Genomic DNA, 23,106 nt, shown 5'->3' with positions numbered 1-23,106 from the left:
TGCCTGACAAGCAGCATGCTGCAGGGGTCCAGGAGGAAGAACAGAGAGCTGGGGCCGATGCAGAACGGAGAGCCCATGAGCCCACAGACACAGCGTCCACAGGGGTCCGGGGAAAACTCCAAGCAGATGCCCCAACCCGCTCCACCCTCACTTCCACCGAACCTGCCTTCACCTCCCCCCCCTTCGAGGCCCAGGCTAGTCTTCCACACCCAGCTGGCCCACGGCAGCCCCACAGGCCGGATCCAGGGCTTTACCAACGTCAAGGAGCTGTACACGAAGATCGCGGAGGTTTTTGACATCTCTCCCTCAGAGGTAGGCAACCATCTGCTGTGTCCGTGGTTTCCTTTTTAATGGAGTGCAGGTAGGTCTATATTCCTTGCTAGTTGTCTGGATGATGTCAGAAGGCTGTCTTTCTCTTGTTTGGGTTGAAAAACATTTCCTTGAATTTTTGACTCACCCAATGAGGCCTAAAAGGCCTGGATTCCACAATATCAGGTATTTCTGTTAAGTCTTTTAGAAAAAGGAAAAGAAAAGATACATAACAGTGGGGATATCTTAGAAACCACTAGAGATGATAACAACATTGTTAGAATATGACCAAAATATTGTGTCACATCCTTATATGTTAAACTACAGATTGTGGCCAGACTTCGGAAGACATTAAGTCATTTAAAGGTTCAGTTCCACTAATCTTGCAAATGTTTGGTTTGGGGTATTTTCAACATATCATAGCAGCAGAGCTCAGCTCACAATGAAGAATGAACATTGTAGTTACTGCTTTTCAACAAATGGGATTAAAAGGTGTTTAATTGTCTCACTTCATTCTTAATTTGTCGATCAGGTCCTGTAATATAGTAGAGAGTACTAGAGTTTTCTGAAGATAATAATAATGTCACCTAGGTTGATCTGCTCAGACAAACTGTATCTGCAACAGACCTTAGTGTTAGGCTTTGTTAGTGTTTAAATGAATTCATAGCCATTAGTAATCTGGATTAGATAAAAGGTTTGTTTTTCTACAGACCTTTTTGACTAGAACTCTGGGAAAGTGATTTCCAGGTTACTGCGAAATTCGGGGAAATAAATTGAATTTGTACACTTTGATTTATGATTTTAAAGACTTTTTCAAGAAACAGGGTGCAAGCAGTGCAATAAAATTTAAAAATAACCGTGGCAAATGGTATTCAATTTAAACACCTATATTCAAATGCTGTTCCACAGTAATACCTTTTTTGAACAGAGCAATGACAAATCACTCATTTTAAACATTTCCCAAAACTGAATGAAAAACGGTAATTTTGCTTTTATTCTAAAAATGAGATTTCCCATTGATGAATCAGGAGGAATAATCTGTAGGACCACAATGTCATTGATTCCTCAAATACCTTCCTCTCTCTTTATGTCTCTGCATTTTCCAAATAGTGAATGTTTTGTTTTACAAATAAATTATTTAATCAAATAAGTTTAACCAAACACAGCAAAGGGGGGTTTTGAAATTTGTGTTTTCTGAATTTTACTGTTCTTTTTATTTTTGCACAATACATGATGTGTTGTTAAGATTACAGTTTCACAAACTTGCCTTTTGCTACAAAGACAGAACCTGTGAACATGTCTCAGAATAGACTAAGGCACCTCCTAGTCAGAGTTGCAGTATTTGACTAGGAAAGCCTTTTTCCTTCATAAATATTTGTTGAGCAAATTGAGCAATGAGAAAGTGTTTGTGTGTTCATTTCAGACAAATAAAAGCAAGGTCCTGTACATTTTGCTCACTGTAGAAATGCTTTGTATTCTTTCTTAACAAATAACTTGTTATGTTCAAAATCCTAGATAGATGGGACGTTAGAGTTGAATCTGTTCCCTAAGGTAGACGATAAGCAACAGTGGAAGAGACTGCAATTTCTAGGTTATTATTTGGTTTGGGGTGGATGTGAGTGAAAGACAGCATGGTAGATTTTGCGTTGTGCTCCTGGACAGCTTCACTAAGAAATATGAGCCAAAGCAATCCTTCTTAAAATTTTAATTCTTAAATATTTATTCCAGGCTGAATAAATACTCACATTTTATTTCCTGCTATGTCCCTTCAGTAAACCAAAGATTAGTCGCTGTGCAGAGAGGAGTGTAATGGAAGCTCCTGCCGGATGACTGATTCAGACAGTACTGAATGGGAAGACTGTTCATTTATTAATTTTTGTTTGTTTGTAAGCTTGTAATGAAATTCAGAGCTGTTAAACCTTTCACTGGTACTCATCTGTACATTCTGTACTCTGAGGCATATTCCTGTCGACAGGGACATGATGCCAGGGAGAAATTCAGAGCATCGTTTAGCGTTTGGACTGCATGTGTTTTGAGATTTAGAAAGGAGGCAGCAGAGGGGGCTTTCGCACGTTTGAGTGTAGGCTGACGAAGTGTTGCAGCCATTAAAACGGCCATTATAGCCATTAGAGCATCCTGGCTGTCTCCATAATACAGTTGGAATTGGCCATTATTTCTGTCTCTATACTCTCCCACTATTGACATCCCCAGCTGCTGACAGACATGGCTCACTTGCAGAATGTGGACACTAGCCAAAGGGTGTCCAGTCCTGGTCCTGGGCAGCCCGTGTTGTCTAGAATCCAGCTCCTGACAAGCTAAACAGCTGGTGCAGTTACTGGCTTACCTGGACCAATTTAATTACTTTTCCAAGCTCTTCAGGTACTGCTGCTTTAAAGCCTTGAAAATCAACCGAGACTCCCCTCCTTTCCAGGAGCAGCGGTGGACAGTCCTGTCCAGCCTTGTGATGCCCTGCCAGCTCCCCAGCAGGCAGCTGTGGACACTTCCTGGACACTTTTAGGCATCAGGACAGCTGACACTAGGATGCAGACTAGGATGGCTACTGATGTCAGAAGGAGAAGTTCTAGTTGTTCTTCTTTGCACACCAAAATTGCAAAAAAAAAATTAATGTGATCATAGTAGTGCATTGCATATTTTTAACATAACATCCCTTGAATCTGAATTTTGCACATTTACTATACATCCTAACATTTTGTTTGCCTTTTTGTAAGAAGAGCTGAATGTACTTCTCTCATTTGTAGCCTATCTAGTCTGTTTAGATAAAGATGGCATCCCATATAACTACAGTAACTTAAAACCACTATCAGAGGAAATGACCTAATCCATTAGAATATAGCTCAGTCTGCTCACTGAGTGGTCACCTGTACTGGTTGAGTCCCTCTGATCGACGGCCCAGCTGTTATGATTTATTAGGATTTTGTGGGAGCCCAAAGGGGGGACTGTTTGAGCATTAACTGACTGAGTGGAGGATTGACAAGAAACATGTTGCACCCACATTATTCATTTGATCTAATCAGCACATCAGTGCTAATCAGTCAGAGCATATAAAAATGCTGAGAGTCATTGATAAGGATACTTGCCTCAAGTCAGAAATTCCTATAACACGGTGGAAACCACAAATAGAAAATCAATGTCTCGACAAGTATAAAACAACAGGCCCTTACTTAAGATCTGGAGTTCATTTATTAAGTGCTCAAATGACCTAGAAGTTCTGTATTCACAATCAATAAAGGAGATAACTAGCTCACAGTCCAGTTGTTTCTACTCCCACTTCTATTTCTTCTCTTCTGTCTGACTCTGTTTCTGTGTGGTCTTATATACTTGCGTCTCTATTGATGCTGGCTTAATGACTTATCTACAAATGGATTAAACTTGGTTAAGAAATTAGTATAGTTGTCTGACTGTGTTTACTGCCTCAAGGATGATCGGCTGAAGACAGCTGTGCATGCACCCCCAGGCTGTTTATTGTTTTACATTTAAAGAGTAGGGATGTGACTTGATGGGAATTGTAAACATTGTGATACAACAGTTGTGCACATGGAAAATGCTTAAACAGTTCCAGTTAAAACTGATTTAAATCCAGGATTCTGGCCTTAGAAGATCTCCCCTGGGACTCCTTGAGTTTAACTTTTAACTACCCAGAAACCGTTCCTTTTCCCAGATTCTCTTTTGCACCCTGAATTCCCACAAAGTGGACATGCAGAAGCTTCTTGGGGGGCAGATTGGCCTGGAGGACTTCATCTTCGCTCATGTGAGAGGGGAGACCAAAGAGGTGGAGGTGACAAAGACAGAGGATGCTCTTGGGCTGACGATTACTGATAATGGAACAGGATATGCTTTCATCAAGGTACTGTATACAGTATGTCCTAATGACCTCATTAGATTCTCTATACAGTACAGTATGACCCTGAACATCCAGCTCCGTCACAGTGGAAGCTCTGTGACTTTTGATATTCCTTCCAAAGGCCCGATACAAATTAAAGAATATTTAGAACATATTTTCCTCATCAATTCTTAAAAAAACAATTCTAATCTATATTTAGTATACATCAATTAAAGGTATGCATACATGAACCATGTTATTGGATTAATTTCCAATAATGAAAAGTCAATAAGTGTACAGTTAAAAATACAATTATTCTAAATTCATAAAACAGTTATCAATTACCAGTCATTTTAACAGAAATAACTACTCTTGAGAATAAACACTCAGTTCTTAGTTTTTATTCATGCTTACCAAGAAATGTAGCAAGTTAAACAATGCTTAATCTTTAAAAAAGAGATCTAAGCAATCCTTCACAATATTTAATTAATGATTAATGATGTACAGATACAGAGGAAAATTACACTGTTATTACTATCAAATAGCATTGTTAGACCTGTTCCTGGTCTTAACACTTAATAAAAGGGAGATGTGAAAGCACAGTCAATGCAGAGTTGTGACCCTGTTACAAGATGAAAATAGTTACAAAAACCATGTTAGCAATTAAAACTGTGTTTCAAGGGTATAATCTGTAATTGTGAGCTGAATGGAAACAAAAACTAGAATGTGAGCGACACACCGATCAGAATTGAGTAACCTGAAATAACTCAACTACATAATTCAGGCTTTGACTCCGACATGACACAGCTCAGGATCAGTGTTCAGAGTGTAAAATCATTCATCAGGGTTTATCAATCATCTGCAAGCACAGAGAGGGACACTGATGCACCGCAGATGTCAGATAAACCTAAATCTAAATCCAACAAAGATGCCAGGAACATAATGTACTGCCCCCTGCACCAATCACAGACAGTGACTTAACAGCTGTTTCACATATCCCACCTTGAACCCTCAGAGCGTTCTGATGAAATAGGCCAACAAGCTGAATAAATAAAGAGGGGAAACAGTTCATTGTGTGTGCAGTCGCTCAGTTCTCCCAGACAGAAATGGACTGCTCTGTCTAACAGTGATAGAGTGTTTGGAGGTGAGTCCCAATGAAGTGAAAAACAGTAACAGAGCCTAACTTGAATTATATGTTTATAGAACTGTTTAGTTCACAAAACAGATAAAATTGTCATGTTGGGGAAGTTTGTGTGTTTTCTTTTATTTATGTGAAAGGTTAAAGAGAAAAATCTTTTGGTACCTGACCTGTCTTCTACTACCTGGTTTGAACTCTGAACTGGTCTGAATGGAGCTGTTCCATCCGGGAGGGACATTTATGTTCTCAGTATTCAAAGAACCCCAGGCACATTTTCTAAGAAGCACAGAGTTGGGTTTTTACTTTAAAATGCATTCTGTTGTGGAGTTTGGGTTTTAATGGACATCATGCCCACATCCTGATCACAGGCTGTTTGAGTGAACAAGAAGCTTCCCAGCCGTGTTGTTGAAGCCAATATCTTGGCTTCTTTCAAGAAATGGCTGGATGAGATCCTGGGTTCAATTAGCTACTAACTACCACAGGGACTAGATGTGCTGCATGGCCTCCTCTCGTTTGGAACTGTTCTTGTGTTATTGCTATTGAAGTGAAGAAATACATGGCCAGATCACATACTTATTTTTTAATTTGTGTCTGGTTTCTTTACAACCCCTATCTCCACTCCCAGAGGATAAAGGAAGGCAGTACCATTGACCACCTGAAGTCAGTGTGTGTTGGGGATCACATTGAGGCCATCAACGACCAGAGCATCGTGGGCTGCCGGCACTATGAAGTGGCCAAGATGCTGAAGGAGCTCCCCAGAGGAGCACCTTTCACGCTGAGACTGGTAGAGCCCAAGAAAGCATTTGGTACGTGACTTCTGTTTCTCCTCAGGACAGTGGCACTCTAATCCAGTGCTGATTTTACGTAGTTATAGTGGCCTCTGCAGCTCATCTAATGCAAGGTGTGGGCTTTGCAAGGTCTTTGTGAGTTTTCCAGGTAGTGGCCAGGGCGCAAGCTGTTGGACTGGGACTAAAACCAATGCAAACATAAATAATACTGATCTAGAAAAGAGTATCTTCATATAAAAGTATTCTATTGAACTGTAAATTGTTGAGTACATTAAGAGTTATTATTACTTTTATGACAATTCATAATAACAATGAAAACCTACACTACACGTATGTATCTTAGAATTCCTAGACTGTGGACAACATTTTGACATTTTGGCTTAACCTTCTCGTAAAGGTTCCATCTTGAAATATTATCTCATACCCACTTTTTGTCTAATATGAAAAACAGAAACCACAGGTAAGCTTAATGCTTTCATTTCTACATGTAATGCAGTACTGGCAGAGAGGTTTTCACTTGGAGCTCAGTCTCCTCCCTGCTGTTGTGTTTTCCTTTATTCAACTGAAAGATCAGCAGCCCCTCCCAGTGGCTCTTTCAGGAATAGCAACCCCCACCGATCTGATGTACTGATGTGCAGATATAGGCCACTATTTCTCAGCCTAAGCCTTGTATTTCTGCACATTTTCAGTTGACAAAAAGGGAGAGAATTGAGAGAATTGTAATGTTAAGAGACACCAACTGTGTGTGAAAGGTATGTGAGGGTTTTATTTTCACTTATTGTGAGATTGTTCGGGGTGTGAATGGAGTTTTTATTACTGTAATTAAATCATGAAACTGATAAATGCAGTTATATTCCATTGCATGAAATATAAATAGTGCAGATTGTCAGTCAGGTGATACTTTGTTCCCTGTAAAATACCCTTTTCTTTTGAATTTAAAGATTCAATCAACATAATAAACACTAGTTTATTTACTTCTTTACAAACATTATAATTTTTGTTTCTTGAGTGGTCTTGTAATGTACTTGACAGCATTGTTCTAAGCTGTCTTCAGAACTGTCCTCCACAGCATTAGAACTGACAGTTCTTGACAACCAATCAGTCAGTCAGCCAGTCAATCAAATACAAGAATTGATAAAACCAAGTACATTTTAAGGAAAAACATCAGTGGAGGGTGCATTTATAAGAAATTATTCAGAAAGAATATTCCAAAGACAAAAAGACAAGGGGCTACTGCTGGAAAAGAATGATCTCCTCATGTATGATGTGAAGTCCTTGAAACCAGAAGAACTAAGTGAATAAACTGAGACACAGTAACTCTTGAAGGTAGCTCAGGGCCTGGCAAGTCGACAGGCTCTATAAGAGACTGGGAGCCAGTGCATGTTTTCAATACAGGAGAACAAAATTTCTGTTCCACATCCTGACTGTGATCCATTGCTTATGCCATCTCAGTGAGAGCAGGAAGCAGGCGGATATGTTTAAGAAGGTCAATCCCTGTGGAATTCAACACATAAACAGGCGTGATGCATAATTGCAAATATTTCAAAGTGAAGTGTAATGGAACTGTGTACTTAACAGAACTAGCTTTTAACTCAGCACTACTGGAGATTTACAAAAAGAGCTTTTAATTTTTTTTATACAAACACTGGTGAAGCCATACAATAAGTCACAAATGTTCATTTACGTAAAGTGTACAAATTTACTGAAAAGAAGGGGGCTAAGTTAAAGTATTTTACAAATACTACAAAATGAGCTGTGCAGTATCGTGATTAACATACTGAAGAAAAAGAAACATGTTTTACATTTTACTGGTGAGTTCTAAGATAGTAGGCACTACCAAAATGTTATTTAATTGGACTTTTTTGTCTAACATCTACATTTTGGACACGAAACCTAGGAATCTCAGAAGTGCTGCCTTCAAGTGCAGCAGTTTTTATAAAAATGATTACTGAATTAATTTAGAAGTCCTGGGTACCTGTGTATGTGAAAGTGCCTATCCAAGAACATAGTGCAAAGGTTATTCCATGGTAAATTCTAACTCAGGATTTTACTGTCTGGTGACTACTGTGCCTGTGCTACTGCACCTGATAAAGCTATTCCTCACTTCTCTTACTTCAGAAATAATCCAGTTTAACATGCTTTTTGCCCTTGTATTAAGACAGATTAAATTTAAAATGTATTTTACAATTTGTTCATTGGAACATTCTCATTTTTTTCTAAACCTAACGCACCACATATTTCTAGTTACTTTAAAAGGTTCCTGTCACCTTTAAGGAGTTGATAACAATGATAAAGATGTAGAGATCTGCTTCTTCAATTAACCACATAAAAATACTTTAAAAGCATGGAAGTTTGAAAACTAATAGTCACTTCAATCATTAGGATCAGAGTTCCAAAGTCATGCTTTTAAAGTTTTACTAACAGCAGGATCCATCCTGGAACACAAATTAAAATAAAACTGCTGGCCAACACAAAACCATTAGTCTCGCTTAAGGAAGAAGGAATAACTAATTATTTTTCCTTTCAATGAGCTGCTGCAGGAATTGGCTACTTACAACAGTAAGAAAAAGAAGCCAGAAAAGCTGGCTCCCGGACATGTTAATGTTCTAGTTAGCTAATTCAAGTGTTCAGGCAAATGCTAAATATGCTATATTGCTCTTACACCATTTTCCCAGTCCTAAATGTAATTTTATAAAAAACACAATGGAGGTCAAGATCAAATGATTCCTGTACATGGCCAGTAAAGTGCATCTCAAATTATGCTGAATGTGTTGTATATTGTGAATGTTCAAATTATTTCAAATCATCTATCGGAATCCAACTGATTCTCTGAGTCAGAGAGTGCTAACCATGATCCTTATATTTAGTTGATCTCTGTATTCAGCTGCAGCAAAAGCTTTTTGGAAATAAATCCACAATTTACACTAGTACCATACCTCTGCTAATAAATTAAATGGAAATAACAATATGTACAGTGCGTGCCCAATGAGCTATTAATATCAAATATCAAATATATTATGCTGTTTTCCTTGCAGATCCATAATTTCTTCTTAAATAAATTCTATATAGTGTACTCTAAGACTGCATGGTGGCCCTAAAAACTTTAAGTTAAATGAATCTATTCCATCTGAATTATACCTCCAACAGGAGAAGTCAGGGTTATACAGTACATGCAATTTAATTGTTTTTTGTAATTACATCAGACATGTCTGTTCAAAGTTTACTAACTGTTATAGTAAATTATTTGTAACAATTAGTAAACTTTCAATGCAGTTCAAAGCAATTTTTATGTAGTAGTCCTATTCAATATGCAGAACTGTGTATATCCTTTCCCTTTTGAAACAGAACCAAACAGTTTCACTATCAATTAAGCAGCTTGCAATTAATCAGGGCACTATCAATTTCCAGCTAAACAATTATTTTGAGCTAATTAAATGAGAGTCAATGGTCTGGCAAACCATCCATCCCATTTATCATTACAAGTTAATATCCCAGCATAATCACAAATTACAAAGACAAAATGCTTCAATTTAAATCTTTAATGTAATTCCTTAAACCACAGAAAAGAGATTACTCTTGTAAGTGTACAAAAACAATTTTTTCACTCCAGGGGATTTCAGATTTACAAACTCAAATTGCTTGTATATTTAAACACTAATTTGATGGATTGCCTTTTAGAAATGTTAATAGTCAGGTTAATAAAAGAACGCAACATCACATAAGGAATTTAACCAAAACCATAAAAATACAAGGAATTGAAAGGGGATAAAGTTTCCCTGACTCCTACACAACCTACCACACTTTCCTTTATTTTTTTAAACATTTTGTATTTTTTCTGTAAATTCTAATTATTCACACTGGGTATTCTGGGTATTCACAGCTACATCTTTTACCTCTGAATCTGTATGAATTTAATCGGTAAAGTGACCTATGATTTTCCAGTAGAGGCAGTGTATTTATTTTGAAGGTACTCGTTTGGCCACTTAGATTTTTTGTACTTTATATGTTATCATCATTGGTGTAAGTTTCTTCTGCCTCTCTCCATTATTCCTGTTGGAAATGATTCATTCCTGGAATATGTCAAACCTTGTAGCTGCTTGCCATGACGGAATACCGGCAGTGTCACGCTCCTCTCCAACCCCTAGAGGGCGCTGCACATCTGTCCTTTTCCTAGTTCCCTGTGATTATTCATGTCTTTCCGGTGTGTCTTGGTGTGTAGTCTTTTTCCTTCCTGTGTCTCCTCTGCTCTTGGCTCATTATTGAGGGTACGGATGTCGTGAGACCTGCCTCGTTTCCAGGTTGTCCCACGTCCGTGGCCTGAGGGTACAGGTTTCTACCCCGATACTGACCGTCCCCCTGAGCCTGGGCTAACCTCCGTGTTGCCCCTTTTTCCTGCTAGCATAGGGTCTCTACTGCCACTATCTGTGACATGCAGCTGCATTTTAAAACTAGAGAATTTTGTCACTACGAGTCGAGGTCTGTTGGAACCAGGTCTTCATTTCCCAAGCCTGTGCTCCTCCTCAAACTGTATTTCTTCAGCCGCTTCAGCTCATATCTTCAGTTGTTTCTCCACAAAGTCCTTCAGGAGCTGTCACATTTCTTTTCCATTTTTATCTTCCTCAGTACCCATGAGCTCTGAAAAACACTGTTTCTCACGCCTCTACATTGGAGATCCACTATACTGGTTTTAAGATAAGCAGTCTCTTGGCCTCTCCATTGTTTAGTACATATACCTTATATTGCCTCTAAGGCAGACATCTACTGCAGACTTGACCTTTGTCTTACTCTTAGTACATGTGATGCTGGTGTTTCTATTTAATGGGTTTTCTTTGTTTTAAGATGAACAAGTTTAAACAGGTACCAAGCCTTTTCTTCCCATTCTCATCACTAGATTTTCAAACTGGTTTGCTCTTTCTTATTTCTTAAATATTGACTCAATAACTGCAGTATATTGGGACACTGCTGAGTGTTCCCTCATAAGATATTTGCTGCTTATCAATTGAAATGGCCTGGGTACCCAGCTCTTGCCATTTTATTTTCTACTTGATCTCTAAATGAATCTTCATCACTGCAACAAAAATGCTCGCAGTCTCAGATGCTACTTAAAAATTTGTCCAGCTGATTTCTTCCATAAAAAACTATCCACTCCCAAACCTTGTTACCTTAATCTTTCACCTTACATAGGGGAAAAAACACCTTATCAAACAAATAAACATACTGGCCAATGGCTAAAAATATGTTCGGGATCTTGTCTGGTATCGCAATCAGGCAGTTGTTACTTGATGGATAGCCTGGGATTAATGGATCCTGAAACACAATTGGAAATTCACATGCCTCAGTTGTTGGTCAGTGCATTAACAAGCAGGGAGGAGAACAGTCTGTACAGACAAGCTGGCAAACATCCAGGCTGATAATGCAGACAGAAGACAGAGAATAACAGGAAGTGACATACATGAGGAAATTGTAGAGAGCTAATTATTGTAAAAAAAATCACAGGCACAAGCGAGACTTATCTGTTTTTCACTGCTTTGTTCCAGTGAATTATCACGTCTTTTCTATGATAAACCCGAAGTGGTTTTGACCTAATTGAAAGTGCTCACACAAGCTGAACATAGGCTGCGTGTTGCAACTCAGTACTGTGGGTACCTGGTTAAACTTGAATAAAGAGCAGGTGCTGGACAGGTTTCCCAAAACCTCCTGAGATGATACAAAAATCTAATTTTTGGCTTTTAAAATGAAGGGTTACAATGTCAAGGCCTCATGTGTGCAGATTTTATGGGGCACAGGAACCTGGAACCAATTAAAGGACAGTTAACGCTTTCATTATAAGGAGAGAGTTTAGAGAAACAGTTGAGAAATTGATAAATTAATATTCAGTAACAGCTTCATCTGGAGAGGGTTGTAGTGAGCAGGAGCCTCACGTGGCAGGTCCAGGGGCCAAGAGGGGATATACTTTACACTGATGCTTTCAGGCACGTCTGCAGTTCTAACAGCTAGTCTGGCTTTCCTCGGACAGCGTAAGGCAAAGCCCAGATGGACATGGGCTGAACACGCAAACACCGTGCAGAGAGTGACCTAGACCAGAACTGAGCCCAGGATCCAAAACCTGAGAGACAGCACGGCAGTGCTATCTGCCTGGACGCTGCACCAAAGAAAACAACATAAGAAAAGTTAGAATTGAGAGGAGACCATTCTGTCTGTTTAGTAAGTAGTAGTTGATTAATCAGAAGATCTCATCCAGTCATTTCTTCAAAGAACCCAGGGTTGCAGCTTCAACAACATGTCTGGGTCTCTTGTTCCAGACTCCCCCTGGAACCCTTTGGGTAAACAAGTGTCCCCGTTCTTGGCTTTGAACGCTCTTCCATGTGGCTTCCTCTCGTGTGTCTGGTTCATGGTTCACAGTTCATTCAGAAGAAATATGCTGGACTGACTTCAAATCCTTTAAGGATTTCATATCCTTGTGTTGAGTCACTTTGCAGTTTCCTCTGATCAAGGCTAAAATGTTTCAGTTTCTTCAGTCTGTCAGTGTTGGAAATTCCTTAAAGTCGCAGAATGTATCTTGTTGCTCTTCTCTGGACTAATCCCAGAGAAGAAATATCTTTTCTAAAATGTGGTGTCCAAAATTGTACACAGCTTTGATGTAACATGCATTTTATTGTTCTTTTTAATTGCTCCCCCATATTGTCTAGAAAATGTAAATAATGTTTTAAAACACTTGTATACAAGGCACATTATTTACATTCCATTACATTGGAGATAAGTCCATTAACCAATTCTATTTACTCTTTTTTTATAAAAAACGATGATTTAGTACTTAAGTCTGTTGAACTATCTTAGCTAAGAATTCTTTCATGAATTACAAGCTATTCAAATATCATATTTAACTGAAATTTGTGTAAAAACAGGCCAGGCCTTTATTAAAGGCTGATGTGAATGGCTTCCATATGAGAACAATGTAATTAGTTAAAGCAAATTTCGACATGAATCACATTTTACATTTTGGGAGTTGAAACCTGGATACAATTTGGAAAAAAATTGGTACCTTAACTTCAGCAAACACAAATCCCTTAGTAAAACTATTGGTTCAAATGCAAAGAGGGAAGAGCTTGATAAAAACTCTTGAAATTAATCGACAACAGCAGTCTGTTATTTTCTATAATATGTATCTATCACCTGTGAAACTCTCAAACTCCAGCGTTGGAATATTAATGACTTCCTAATCCCTGACAGTGAAAATATGATCTAAGTAAGAAAACAATCAGCTAAATTAGATAATTAGAACCTCAGTCAGCATAAGCACCAGGCAAATGTTTGAATGTGGACGACCAGTAATGTGTATCACTTTACTAGTTTATACTGTCACTAAGCTTCAAATCCACCACTCATACTAATACTCTCTATTGTGGAAGATAATGTAGAGGTGTGGTTAATATATCTATACATAGTACAGATTAAATTTATGTAGTAAATTTCAAAAGATAGGTGTGTTTTAAAAATGGGTCAGATTATGCTGCATAAGAGATGGGTCAATATCTAATGAATGAATTAAGAAACTGTTTCTGGGAGCCCTCCTGTTGAGCAAATACAGTGCAGTTCTTGTGTCTACAAGCCCTGGTCTAAATCCTCCACAGACATGATCGCACAGAGGACCAAGTCAGCCAAGTCCTGTGGCGAAGGGAAGGTGGGAAGTGGCAGAGAAACTCTGCGTTTGAGATCGAAGGGATTTGCGTCTGTGCAGGAAGCAGTAAGTAAAACAGTGTTGATTTTCTAGCTGGTAGGCAAGAAACACAATTAAGGTGAGTGTCTGCTCTTCACCTTCCAGTCGCATTGCGCAGGCATTTATTTATAGAACACTAACAGGATGTCTTGGATTTTAAGATTTACTTGGCATTCTGGTGGTGAGAGACATATCCCATAAGGTCCAATTTTGTATTTAATGTGCTTTTTTTAGAAATTATAAATCTGTATCTGTATTTGTGTCTGTTAACATTCTCATAGAATCACCAACTTTAGGAGTCCCTTGTCTGTGACGATAGTGCCTAATACAATTAAAATGACATGATTTGTAAAGCAGTAGATAGTTGTATTATTATGTGGCTAAATGTGTAATAGCTAAAGGAAATCATAATGACTCTTCCCAGTAACCACGCATACAGTGACTATGGTTTAATGACTGTGCACTAAGAGTGACAATGTATTTTCTTTCTACAAAAAAAACAACTTGAACTGTTAATTTGTTTGTTGTGCACACAGATTTGGAATGGGTATTTGTTAATCATCTGAGCTTTTCTGGTACAGTCCTTAAACTGTCACAAGAGGGATGAAGACCCCACATGCTTTTCTCAGAAATGTTCACTAATCTAAGAATAATGAAATACTTACAACCCTGATCTCATTTCAATCTCATGGTGATCAGTTTTGAACATCAACGTCAACACAAAGCACATGATTCTCTTTGGTAATCATATAAAATAGATGCTCTATAAGCAGTGTCAAACACCATCAATATGTTTTCTCTGGGATTCCTACCTCCTTACCATAAACTTGCATTTTCATGTCTGAAACATTTGTTTGGAATATGATACACACATATTTCCAGTTAATTATGTCTAATCCTTTTGATTGCAAAAGACTCCGACTTGTTTATATACACTTCACATGGCAGTAAATAAACAGAACCATGTGAGTCTTGGAAATGTGGTAACAGAACATAAGCAGACATCCTCAAAGGATCTTTGCTTGGTGACATCATGAAGCCCTGTAGGGCTAAAAGGTTAGGTTTCACTTTAGGAACTCAACATTTGGCTTCCATTACAGAGCTTTCATTCTGACAAGCTAAAAGCATGACATATTTACTGCAGAGAAAAGTTCCCAGAGTGCTTTGCAAAATCAGGATGCGTATTACATGCAGGTAGGCTGAAGGGCGGCGCTATAGTCCAGTGGTTAGAATTGTCACCTCACAGCACTGGGGTTCTGGGTTCATTCCAGAGCTGGAGTGCTATCTCTGTGGAGTTTACATGTTTCCAAGTTCACATGGGTTTCCTCCCACAGTCCAAAGACACACCTGTACTGTAGGTTAATTGGTTTCTTGAAAATTTGGTTCTGGTGTGACTGTGTGCATCTGCATTTCTGTGTGCCCTGCAAAGGACTTGTGTCCCATGCAAGGAAGCTTGGATACTAGCTTACTTGTGAAGATTGAGGTGTTTTACATTACTATTACATTTACATTATTTTCAGGAACTGCCATAGAGCACTTGCTGTGTGAATACACCCATAATGTCTTTTACAATGCTCAGTTGAAATTCAGTCTGGTGTAATTGTACATGGAGGCCACTGGAATTAATGCAATAATGAACTTCTTTCAGCCAAACGAATTCGAAGAAAGAGCAACAAAGAAGGTGGACGATCTCCTGGAAAGTTACATGGGGATCCGGGATCTTGAATTGGGTGAGTGTCTGTTTTGGGTTTTGGATGCGAAAACAATGCAAGGTGAAATATAATATTTATACAATATATGTGGCAAACATTAGCAGAGAGTGTGCAAACATTTGCTGCCACTGTGGTTGAGCAGTTCAGCAGCTCCTGTGTGGAAGAGCCCTGGAGGATGTTGCTGTCTTGCTATTGCACTTACAGTATAGCTGCTGTGCAGCGTAATGAACTTGAACTTGAACTTTATTGCCATATGTAACCGGTACATGTACTGGTACAATGGAATTCTTACTTACAGAAAGTTTCTCGATTGTTAAAACAAGTGTAAAAACACAAAGTGCAGACAGTGCATCAAGACAATACAGTATACAAACAAACAGTAGACAATGTACAAGTAAACAAGTAAACAGTTTGAATGTAAACAATGCAGATATGTAAACAATGACTGGAGATGTGCAATAAATAAGAAATCATAATGAGGTAGATGGTGTAGGTGTGGTCCGAGGGGCTTCTTCACTTCATCCCCTTTAAAGGCTCCAGCTGAGGGTGGTCACACATGTGGACACAGGTATAAAAACCTTAAAAAGTCAATTTCCGAGCTGTGGCACTCCTGGGATGTAAATTTCATTTTCTGGGTCTTCTCTAAAGTGTCTACTACCTTGGAAAATTTTGTGGTTGAAGAGATATAAGAAAATCTGCAAGAATTTTTATGAAGACAGGACCTGGAAAGGTTCTTCTCAGCCTTACAAAAATGTTAAATAATAAAAAAATGAAATGAATAAATGCGTATTTCACTGCTGCCAGTCCTAGAGAGGCTTCTTATAATGTTGAAGGTAAAAAAAAGTAAAACATATGCTAATTATAGAGAAGGTTTAAGCCTCTGAATGGTCAAAAGTTGCTGAATGACATCTATTTCAACCTGTTGGATGAGATGTTTTTACAGCTGGTCAATTTTAACTTCAGAAGCCATCTTGGTTGCAATGTGTATTGTTTTTATAAACTTGTGAATTCCCAGAGTAAAATGAAAGCACTGTTTCAAGGTAAAGGAATCTTTCTATATGTTCTTTGCTTTTGTACTTTACTTTGGTGCTTTTATACGTACGCAAATATACGTACATGTGTTGGTGGATATGCCTATTCGAAGGTCTTTATATCTATACAGTACACCTACAGTATAACAAGTTCACTATTCCCCAATGAACAAGCCTCTTCTAGCGGCCCTTTCGTCATTAGAGGGCTGAAGTCCACTCCAATAGAGGCAATCTGTTCCTCGAGGCAGTACAGAGCCACAGTCTGACATACTGTAGCTCCAAAGCACAAGGACAGCAACATTGCGGTTCAAGGACGAATCCAAAGCTAATCATCCCACTATCCGTTCTAAGATATAAATGTTCCTCCCTCAAGATAAGAGGAATGCAACCAAGGCACAACAGATTTTGTGCCAGTGGTGAAAGATCATGCCAGAATTCAAACAGAATGAACAGTAGAGGGACTTTATTAAACAAGACACAGTCAGTCAAGCCCTGGCTTCTATTAACTTTCATATTAAACTTGATTAGTATAAGTCTTTATAATTTCATTTAGTGAAATACTGGCAGAAAATCAACTTGGCATCTATATCCTGGAAATGGGAAACAATATAAATGCAATTTTTTAAAGGTTTCTGCAGGTACCATGAAAAACATCTACCACTAGAAACGCCAAACCACAATTACACTTGCAAATAGTTCACTGTGTGTAACGATCTCATTATATAATCAAATAATGGTTTAGAATTAAATGGCTTTAGAATGTTTAAAAGTGAACATTTACAATGCTCATTCTTCCATGAGGTTGGGTTGCTTGTAGATAGAAGGGGAGGTATAAGTCACTCTCTCTTATTCAGTTGTGTTCCTTATATGTGCAGAAACATTTCTGTTTAAAAAGCAAAAACCCCCTGGGCCATTTTAACACAGCTGCCTTCCAGTGTTTTTAGTGTGAAGGTCCCCTCAGTCACAGTACAAGAGGCCACACAAGGTAGTAATACAAAAAGCAATGATACTTAATCATTAAGGCAGATCAGTAGACAACTCCAATGTTATGAATGCCTTACATTTACATGCCTCATGTCAGGGATCTCGGAAAGGACGAACCGTGGAATGGCAGGAGAGAGAAACTAGACCCTATGCGTTCTCATGGGTAATATTCCAAAACTATGACTGGAAATTCCCTGAAATAACTGAAGGCCGTCTGTTGCATATCTCTGAGATCCCTATCCACAGTGCTCAAATACATACATACTGTATAGTGTGTAACACAAAGGAAAGTATCATCAATCTCCCACACCGATGTGGGTGGATGAAGACCATAGGGATTAATATCCCCACAACAGACTCATCGTGCTAAATGAGCTCTTTATGATGCTTCATCATTCTGTTATCACAAGATTGACGGCATCAGTTACTGTAGAATTTCAGTCCTTGGTTTGTGATGGAGGCATCTCTCTGTACATAGTATCCTTTCTTATCTCAACAGGTCACTGAGCACTAAATCATAAAATATAGATTTTGAATGTTTGAATATCTATGATATAGTGCTCAGCAGCCCTTTACAGCTTGCATGCTCTTATTTCTCCGTGCCTGGTTTCTCAAACTTCTGTCCCGAAATAAACTTCATCAGAGCATCTGACGCAAGATATCATGTAGAAGCTTTGAACTTGCCCACCCACACCAAAGACCTCACAGCTTTCCTTACACAAGCATGTCAACACATTAGGAAAAACATCTGCTTGGCATCTAAACAAAGCGGGAGGAAGTCGCTAGTGTAAAGTGTGAATGGACACAAGTGCCTCCTCACTTTTGTTGCACTTGGCCAGTCTTTGGATTTTCACCGGGCTAGGTTTATAACCTCCCACTGCAGTCATTCATTATGTCTTGAATTTAACATTTGAAAACAAAGACCATCTTATAGTAATGTTTTCTTAATTTCAGTTCTCTTAGAAAAAAATATCGAAAAGCAGCTTGAAATCAGAGCCTTAAAAATGGGAAACAAAAATGTCCCCTTTCACAAAGCCTTTCACTGGGGGTTGATTTCCATGGTAGCAAAAATCTAAGGCCCATTTCCTTTTGTATCATTCTCAATGAGGTTTTTTTGATAGAGTTCGAATTTCATAGATGTCTTAAATATTGGATGTACATGTTTTGCCCCAGTAGAAATGCAGTGATGACACCAGTGATTTTCCATGGATTAAAATATTTTGGGAAATAACATAACTTGAATTTGAACTTTATTGCCAAACTGTATGTAACAGGTACATGTACTGGAATTCTTACTTACAGAAAGTCTCTCGATTGTTAAAAAGTGTAAAAAACACAAAGTGCAGACAGTGCATCAAGACAATATGCAAACAAACTGTAGACGATGTACAAGTAAACAAGTAAACAGTTTGAATGTAAACAATGCAGACATGTAAACAATGACTGCAGATGTGCAATACATAATTAAAATGATGTATATGGTGTAGGTGTGGTCTGAGGGGCATGGCCAAATGTGTTCGCCAATTGCACTGTTTGGGGGTAGAACCTATTGAAGAATCTGGTAGTAAGTGTCTGTATGCTCTTGTATCTCTAGCCTGAGGGCAGTGGGGTGAAGAGCTCATGCCCGGGGTGGTGACTTTCCTCTGTGATGGCCAGAATTCTACCACTGCAGCAGTCCTCATAGAGCTGTTTAATCTCTGTGAGACCACGGCCAATAATCTTCTGGGACACATTCACCATTCTCTGCAGTGCCTTTCTCTCTCGAGAGGTAGTGTCGCCGTACCACACCTAAGGTGTTAATTCTATCTTTCAGCGGCAACGATTGTAGAAGCTGGGAAAGACAAACAGAACCCGGATGACTTTGCAGAAGCTCTGGATTCGGTCCTGGGTGACTTTGCCTTCCCAGATGTATTCCTTTTCGACGTGTGGGGGGCCATAGGAGATGTGAAGAATGGCCGAGTGTAGCAGCGTTGGACATGCAGTTTATGGACACCCCTACAGTAAATCCAATTTTCCATCAGGATCCCCTGACTGTGTGGCCTCTAGCAATGGAATCCCATTCCTCACTGATGCTAATATTCGCATTTGAGCTGCAACCTTGATAAGTATCCCTGTTCCTTTACTTATTTTAATACAGACCTGAATGAATAACCTGTTTTAAGCACCTTATTGTTAGTAAAAATCAATCAGTTTAAAATAAGGCTTAAATAAAACAAAACAAAACATATCCAGCAGTAGCAAAACAGAATTTCCACTGTTCGATAGTGGCGGTCTGCGCAAAAGCATCAAAAGAGACTTATCACTCCATTTATGCTAGTATAGTTTTAGAAAAATGAGGTATTCAGAAATAATAGAATTTAATTAAATAGTTTTAATAGTTTTCCTTGTCATTTTGATTAATTGATCATTCATGACTAACCATGATACACTTGAGTGACTTTGACAGTTACTTCAGTACTAAAGTGCTTGTTAGTGAGAGAGCACAGATGATGAGGAGACTGCTTGAATGTCAAGCAAGATGAAGGCAGAAGGAAAAGAATCAATGGGCCCTGCTTATAAAGAGAACAACACCTTTGTGCCGTAGGTATATTTGAGTAACACCTGAGGTGGACTTGTGAGCAGTGGAGTCAAGTCCTGCAGCAATGAATGAAGGTTATGAGTAGAGTCCTCAGAGAGTGCACCATCTCAGTGGTGTAGATATGTAGAGTGATATGCTAGCTTATTGTTTTGTACAACAGATCAGTTGTGATGCCCTGGACAGAAGCACTTACTCACCCTAGAACTCCACTTGTAGTGATTGATGGCAACCTGACTACACAAACTACAGGGTTGATGTGTTGTTTTAATACAGACTGTATTTAAGATTTTTTTGTAAAGAAATTGTCTCCAGAAGGAGAGAGGATAAAGTGAAAGGGATGGGGTAAAAGGGACATGTTTTGTCTTTTGCATCACTCTAGCATGGGAAGCAAGGATTTCTCCAGATTAATGGGAAAAGCAGGGGCAGTTTATCCCACACATCATACGAAAATACTAAAAGCAACAAAACCTGCCAAACTAAATCAGAAACCCTCAAACAAACATACTCTTGAACCCAGGAGAAAACCTAAATGATGGGAAAATCTCCAGTCCCATGTTCAGTTATGTGATACATATATGGCAGAAAAAAACAGTAATTTACTTTAACTGTGAAGCTTTATAAAAATGGTTTCTTCTTATATATACCTGTGCCTGAAAAAAATGAAGGTCTTCATTTTGAATTGAACAATCTAACTTTTCTCCTGTATCCACAAAAACAGCAGATTCATTTTTCTGTTTTTTACATCATACTGTATGTGGCCTCATGTTCATCAATACATTTTCTAACTGCTTCATCCAATTCAGGGTCGTGGGGGAGCTGAAGCCTATCCCAGCAAGCAATGGGCAAACTCTAGACAGAAAGCCAGTCCATCACAGGGCACACATAGATATAAGAACAGACATACAGATAGACAGACAGACACACACATGACCAGATTTCCCAGAAGCCAATTAACCTACCAGTTTGGCTTTGGATTGTGAAAGAAACTGGAGTACCCAGGGGAAAATCCCGTGAACATGGGGAGAACATTCAAACTCCTTGCAGTTAGCACCCCAGGTCTGGAATTCAACACAGGACACCAACACTGTAAGGGAGCAATGCTTCACACTGCGCCACTGTGCTACCCATACCTCATCTAAATTTAGGTTGAAAAACATTTAGTAAAAAATGATTGAGAGTTAACACAAGTGGAAACTTTTTCTGAAACATGATAATTGGTAAGTTTCTATCATTCAACTGTGACAGAACTTGGTCAGTATGCTATTGACATGACTGTACGTGGCCTGTATAGTAATTTCAGCAAATTTGGCCAAACCCCTATGTAAACCATGATTGGAATTATTTTGCGTAACTCCCCTGTCTGAGGAAAACAGCAGCCTTTCCTTCGCGGCGAGGCTGTTGGAACCCCCCTGCCTTCGTTTATGAGGAATGAGCCAGGGAGCTGCTGCAGCAGTGGGGTGGACGATGGGATAACAAAGGCAGTGAGCAACCAGCTGGCTACAAGCTTCCAATGAGCTTGAATGGTGATATTTATATGTAGTTTAAAAAAGAAGCCAGTGAGCCTGTGTCCCCCTCTGCTTCTGTATAAATCATTTAAACACTCTTTGTGGTGCAGGGCTTAGAGATTAGTTATGAAGATGGCTCCCCGGTTAGGTGCTGCTTTGGAATATAATTCAATCTTTAGTCACTGTCACTTGAAGTTAACTGAAGTTTTGGAGGGATAACATGTCAGTCACATGCTGCTGTACCTAATCACCATCATTATGGAATTGGCTCTATGCACTGGACACCAATGCCACCCCTTGCATTTGACTGAAGTACAGCTTCTCCACCTCGTCTCCACCTTGCAGCTGCCCCCTGGCTCACTCCTTCTGAATGGGGCTTAAGGCCCCTTGTGCTGTGGCCACATTAACTAATCTCCTCTCTCACCAGTATTCCACACTTTCACAAAGTGTTCAGTGCTTGGATTTTGTCTCTAGTGAAATACCATAACTGTAGTTCCACCAAGCAGCTCACGATTCACCACTAAAAATCAGCAGGAAGGTTGTACTGGAAATTAAAGAAAACTAACAATGCTGTAAGTCATATACAGCCACAGAGGTAAGTGTTTTGCCTTTTCTCTCAACCTAAAGGTCTGAGATCACCTGACAGAAACATCCCACAGTTCCACAGTTCAGTCTTCCATTTACACTCACAATGTGTGTGAGGTACTGTATATTGCTCTTGGAGAAAAACAGTCTTTGTTATCTTTGGGCTGTGGTCAATATAAGGAAGACAAAAGCAAATAAGAATAATGTTCAGATTTAACACAAAATACGATCAGAAGTTTTAAATCTTTTGGATGGTAATTTGGTGTTTTCTAACAGGGTCACCATAACATGTTAGATGCAAATGCTTGGGAAAATTCTCTTTTTGAGAGGAATGATATTTTTTTCCCCTGTTTGTCTTGTAACTGACCTGGAAAAGGTCTTTCCACCAGCCTCTGCATGATTAAAATTTGCAATTGCACTGTGTCATACTTAGATACAAGTCTTTTTATTCATGCTGTTTGTCAAATTGATACCCCCAGGACTTCCCCAAACTTGCTTCCTTTGCATTTTGTAATTATCAAATTGTATACAAATGGTTATCCACAAGTATTTGTATTTATTGTGCTGTGGTCTGCTTGCTTTGTTGTTTATTACAAAAAACTGACCTGATCCTACAACATTGCAAACAGAACAGAATGTCCAAGCTACAGTTATTGCTTTAGCTTTGCAAAGTGGGATTGATGGTTTAGGACAAATTATATTTCTTACTTCAGTGGGAAACGGCTGCTGTACTTTTGAATGTTACTTCACTCAAATTGTTCTAGTAATTTTCCTGGAAATGGTTGCCGTCCAAGTCATCATTGAAAAGGCAACTTTGTTCTTAAATGTTTTCTTGTAAAATAATAGGTTATTTAGAAAAACATGGAAAGGCAATAGTCATTCTTTAATAAATGAATGAGAAAAAGCACAGAAATGAAA

At 38.8% G+C, this 23,106-nt stretch overlaps 1 protein-coding gene across 1 annotated transcript; it reads left to right on the top strand.

The window, feature by feature from the left end:
- gipc3 (GIPC PDZ domain containing family, member 3) lies at positions 1-23,106 on the top strand. The gene is made up of 6 exons (XM_006639902.3): positions 1-312; positions 3,989-4,174; positions 5,914-6,094; positions 13,708-13,820; positions 15,442-15,523; positions 19,334-23,106. The coding sequence occupies exons 1-6, from the start codon at positions 16-18 to the stop codon at positions 19,483-19,485; spliced, it is 1,011 nt and encodes a 336-aa protein (XP_006639965.3). The 5' UTR covers positions 1-15; the 3' UTR covers positions 19,486-23,106.

The sequence above is a fragment of the Lepisosteus oculatus genome, chromosome 29 (assembly GCF_040954835.1).
Source record: "Lepisosteus oculatus isolate fLepOcu1 chromosome 29, fLepOcu1.hap2, whole genome shotgun sequence".
NCBI lineage: Eukaryota > Metazoa > Chordata > Actinopteri > Semionotiformes > Lepisosteidae > Lepisosteus > Lepisosteus oculatus.
The sequence above is the reverse complement of the archived record's forward strand: the minus strand, read 5'-3'. Positions and strand labels throughout refer to the sequence as shown.

Excerpts from the sequence above, each read along its gene's own strand:
- gipc3 (XM_006639902.3), top strand. The coding sequence starts at position 16 with ATGCTGCAGGGGTCCAGGAGGAAGAACAGAGAGCTGGGGCCGATGCAG. Across the intron at positions 4,175-5,913 it reads CAGGATATGCTTTCATCAAG|AGGATAAAGGAAGGCAGTAC; the intron begins GTACTGTATACA and ends CTCCACTCCCAG. Across the intron at positions 13,821-15,441 it reads TTGCGTCTGTGCAGGAAGCA|CCAAACGAATTCGAAGAAAG; the intron begins GTAAGTAAAACA and ends AACTTCTTTCAG.